This window comes from Bubalus kerabau, chromosome 16 (genome assembly GCF_029407905.1).
Source record: "Bubalus kerabau isolate K-KA32 ecotype Philippines breed swamp buffalo chromosome 16, PCC_UOA_SB_1v2, whole genome shotgun sequence".
NCBI classification, from domain to species: domain Eukaryota; kingdom Metazoa; phylum Chordata; class Mammalia; order Artiodactyla; family Bovidae; genus Bubalus; species Bubalus kerabau.
Window position 1 is genome coordinate 72,829,935 of NC_073639.1, and position 4,677 is coordinate 72,834,611.

The 4,677-nt window shown below is 63.9% G+C and overlaps 1 protein-coding gene across 1 annotated transcript; it reads left to right on the forward strand.

Moving 5' to 3' along the window:
- Positions 1-450: 450 nt before the first annotated feature.
- Positions 451-3,632, forward strand: CABP7 (calcium binding protein 7). Its single transcript, XM_055549963.1, has 6 exons — positions 451-538; positions 665-856; positions 1,387-1,530; positions 2,615-2,727; positions 3,007-3,160; positions 3,354-3,632. The coding sequence occupies exons 1-6, from the start codon at positions 451-453 to the stop codon at positions 3,479-3,481; spliced, it is 819 nt and encodes a 272-aa protein (XP_055405938.1). The 3' UTR covers positions 3,482-3,632.
- The last annotated feature ends 1,045 nt before the right edge of the window (positions 3,633-4,677 follow it).

The window sequence follows — 4,677 nt, forward strand, 5'->3', positions numbered from 1 at the left end:
GGCAGCTCAGGTGAGGCCTGTGGACACTGTCCTGGCCTGCGTGGCAACTGGAACCTTCAGGCCTTGGGTGTGGATGCCAGGTGGGATGAACCTGATGAAGTTTGGGGCTTTGGCCGCAGTCGCCTTGCTGTGTGGCTTGGGACACATGGCCACCCTCTCTGGGCTCTAGTGGGTCCTGCAGAATCAGGGACTGACCCCAAGGTGCAGGATCCCACGGTCAGTCTCAGGGGCTCACAGACCCCCACACTGGCCACCTAGCCTCCTAGACCTCACTTTCCAGGTATGCAGTACGCCTCTCCTTCCAAATATACTTGCACGCGTGAGCTCCCCTCCCCCTGCAAACTGAACAGGGGGACCCCCGGGAACCTGAGCCAAGGGGGTGAGAGTGGACTGAGAGACCCTCCCCACAACGGGAGGTGCTCTGTAGGACCCTTCTGGGGCTGAGTAACAATGGCGGGACAGCAAGCCCAGCGACAGAGGTGGAAGGCTGAACGGGGAGAGTTGAGAACCCTTCAACCCTCAACCGTGGATATCTTTGGTAAAACCTCACACCACGACTGCCCATTTTACTGTGGGTAAGACTGGGGCTGGTCCAAGGTCACTCGAGTTTCTGGTTCTCAGGCTTCCAGCCCCGTGCCTTGCTCTCCACCCCTGAGTCACCCAGGTTCCTCAGGCCTGTCTCCCTCTCCATACGATGTGGTGGTCGGGGGGAGTGACCCCCACACCTCAGCTGGCCTGGGCCTGCGGAGGCGCCTCCATCCATCCTGTCTTCCCCCAAATGTCGGGCTCCTGGAGGCAGTCTGTGCCCAGCTGTTAGCCCGGAGCTGCGGCTGCCTCTCGCAGCCGCCATTAACGAGTGCTGGCCGGTGTTAACGAGCTGAGCCTGGGGAGGAAGTGTGATGGGGATGGGTGGGGGAGGATGGGAGGAGCGGAGGTTGGGGGGGCGAGGATGGGAGGAGCGGGGGTGGGCGGGAAGCCTTCGGCCGCTCACGGAGGACCGGCTCCCCGCCCAAGTCTTCCCCTGCACAGCGGGCTCCGTGGTGCCGGCCACACGGGGTCGTTGTGAGCACGCCTGGAGAGGCTTGGGGGCCTGGCACGCCGAGCCCAAGACCCCAGGGCAGTCTCATCACTGCCGCCACCCGGCTCCACTGCTGCGAGCTTGGCCTGCCCCGAGCTCCAGGGAGGCAGCGCTGTAGTGGACTCTTGGGCCACCCGCTGGCTGTCTCTGACCAGACCTTCGGGGTCCCCAGAGGGTGGCGAGGGTCAGGGGTGGGGGGCACAGTCTCTATCCTGAGCGCAGGTGGTGGGGTCTGGGATTCCGGGGGCCTGAGGAAGGGGCTGTTGGGGACAGGGGTGAGGTCCTGACCGGCTCTGCCCCTCCCCCAGAGATCCGAGAGGCTTTCAAAGTCTTCGACCGTGATGGCAATGGCTTCATCTCCAAGCAGGAGCTGGGCACAGCCATGCGCTCCCTGGGCTACATGCCCAACGAGGTGGAGCTGGAGGTCATCATCCAGAGGCTGGACATGGACGGTGAGCCGCGCCCCTGCCTGTTTCCTCACCCCTCACCTGCGGCGGGGCTGGGGAGCCGAGTCTGGACCCTGAGCCCCCAGGGGTCTGGTCACTCTCACCACTCTGGGTCGGCCCCAAGCCCATGGCAGTTTGCAGCCAGGTCTGGCCCCACTTCTCAGCTGGACAACTGAGGTCAGACAGAGTGTGACAGCCCCAGCTATACCCGAGAAGTTGGAGACTCTGTACCTCTGTATTCCAAGAATTTTTCTTTTTTTGGCCGTGCTGTAGCTTGTGGGATCTCAGTTCCCCAACCGGGGGTTCAACCCGTCCCCCCTGCAGCGGAAGCAAGGAGTCCTAACCACTGGGAAGTCCCCAAGAAAATTTTAAAGTACAGAAAAGTAAGAATGTATCTACTAAATGGGCTTCCCTGGTGGCTCAGTGGTAAAGAATCCCCCTACAAGGCAGGAGATGGGGGTTCGATCCCTGGGTTGGGAAGATCCCCTGGAGAAGGGAATAGTAACCCACTCTGGTATTCTTGCCTGGGAAATCCCAGAGGAGCCTGGTGGGCTACAGTCCATGGGACTGCAAAGAGCGGGATACGACTGAGCGAGTAAACAATATATTAATACAAAATATTCCAGTTTCCATCACCAAAAAAAAAAATCATTAGTTGTATTTGCCATCTGGCTTTCAATGAAGAAAAAACTCATAAGCACCAGGAAGGCCCAGTCCTCTCCTCCCAGTCTTCTCCGGCCCCTCCCACATCCCCTCTCCACACGGACAGCAGTGCCCACCTGGGTGGGTGGTCCCCCATCCTGAGCTTCATTTCTTGTGTGTGGTGGGGAGGATGTTTGGCCCTACACCTGCTCCGGGCAGCAGGGTTTGGGGTGAAACGTGTCTCCCACGGGCGAGGCCACTCAGGGCCCGCCTGCTGCACCAACCCCACACACACACCTGTCAGGTGGGGCCTCTGCACACTCGGGGGCTTCAGTGTCAGCCCAGAGCCTGGCACGTGAGGCTCCGAGGAGGGGGCTTCCTGGGTCCCCTATTGGCCCGCGGCGCCCAGGTGCAGCCTCCCAGCTGACTGGAACTGTGCCCACTCCAGGTGACGGCCAAGTGGACTTTGAGGAGTTTGTGACCCTCCTGGGACCCAAGCTTTCCACTTCAGGGATCCCAGAGAAGTTCCACGGCACTGACTTTGACACCGTCTTCTGGAAGGTATGTCCTGGCTGACTGGAGGGCTGTACTGGGGCCATTGAAGGGTCGGGCCCACACTTCAAAGTGGGGGCGATGACGCCTCCAGGCTTCTGTCTGCTGGGCCAAGGGCTTCCCTGGGGAGGCCACTGTTGGTCGAGGACTCAAGGAGAGGGGTGAGTGGTTCCCAGCCCTCCGGGACCTAGAGGCTCGTTGCTGGTTTGTGTGGCCGCAGGGGCCGGGTGGGGACGGTTGGTGGTGGTGGCCGTGGCCAGAGCACCGTGTCTCCCCCCACCACCCAAGTGCGACATGCAGAAGCTGACCGTGGACGAGCTAAAGCGGCTGCTCTATGACACCTTCTGTGAGCACCTGTCCATGAAGGACATCGAGAACATCATCATGACAGAGGAGGAGAGCCACCTGGGCACGGCGGAGGAGTGCCCTGTGGACGTGGAGAGTGAGTGAACCCCCCAGGACCCCACGGGCGGGGTTAGGGGAGGAACCCCGGGTTGGGGGGAGCACTGGGGGGCCTCATCTGCTCCAGACCCCGCGTTTCCACGCGCCCGGTACGGGAGTGCAGGCGGCCCCTGAGTCCCTCGCTTGGCTGTCCCTTCTGTCTCTCTGCTGCTCCCCGGTGGCGGCGGCCGCAGCCTGCTCCAACCAGCAGATCCGCCAGACGTGCGTGAGGAAGAGCCTCATCTGCGCCTTCGCCATCGCCTTCATCATTAGCGTCATGCTCATCGCGGCCAACCAGGTGCTGCGCAGCGGCATGAAGTAGGCGCCTGGTGCGCAGGGCCGGGGGCCACTCCGCACCGACCGCCCCACAGCCCTCCCCCTCCGCTGCCCCCTGGGCCACCGCGTGTACTACAGGCCCTTGCATGGAGCCGTGGCCCCGGCCGTGGAGGGCCCGGCCCCGCCTGCACCCTGCGTGCCCCACCCTGGCCTGTTGTACCATAGCACCAACTCTTCCCGCTGTCCGGGGCGGTGGGGGCCTCCTGGGACATTGAAAGGAGGAATCTGTGCAGGGCCCGGTAGCTGCTGGGGTCCCGGAGGCAGGAGGAGGCACCGTGTGCCCAGCACCGCACAGCCAGACCCAGCCTGGTCCCCGAGGGGTGCCCAGGCCTGTGCAGGGGGTAGGCGGCCTCCTCCTGGAGTGGGACCAGACTGGGGTCTCCCGCGGTCCCTGGCACAGCCTGAGGAAGCCCCGCCCTCTGCTGAGTCCCTCCCTCTGACCTTCCCTAGACTCAAACCAGCCTTCGTCCTCACACTAGAGAATCAGCCCATTTCAAAGAGGAGTCTGAGGTCCAGAGGGCTCCCAGAATTGGCCTCAGCTCCCCCCAGCAATGGTGATTTTCAGGAAGGGCAGAAGCTCAAGAAAGGTGGAGCCGGTAGCCACCCCACCCATTGGGCACCCCCACCAGAGGTCCAGTGACCAGGGGGGTTCATTGCCCAACAGCGCCCAGCACAGCATCTTGACCTGGAGTGCAGGGCTGGGCCGCGGACCACCGGGGCCGCCTGTGTGGTCTCCCTACCCATCAGGGGGCTGGCTCCTCCAGGGTGGAACCACCACCCCCACCCCCACCCCCACCCAGTGTCGGTGCTGGGACGCTTAGCCAGGCCGCTCTCCCAGCCCAGGGCCTGCCCTCTGGGGGTCGCCCACTTCTCCACACCATCCAGGCCGGAGACCCGGCTCTGAGCGCTGCCCGAGCTGCGCCACCTGTGCTCTGCGCTGGTGGATGTGGGGGCCGGGCCGGCAGACCCGGTCCTCAGCTCTCCTCCCCAGATGCGGAGCCATGCCTGGCCTGGACCAGTCCCGCCCGGCCGCGGCCGCGCTGAGCCTCCGCCGGCCCCTGAGGGAAGAGAAGGGCGCCAAGCACCGGTCAGCCCAGGGGACCGCACCTCGCCCATCTCCCGACCCAGGGCCAGAGCGCGGAGCGGAGGGTGCCAGGCGAGCGGCAAGGGCAGCCACGTCGC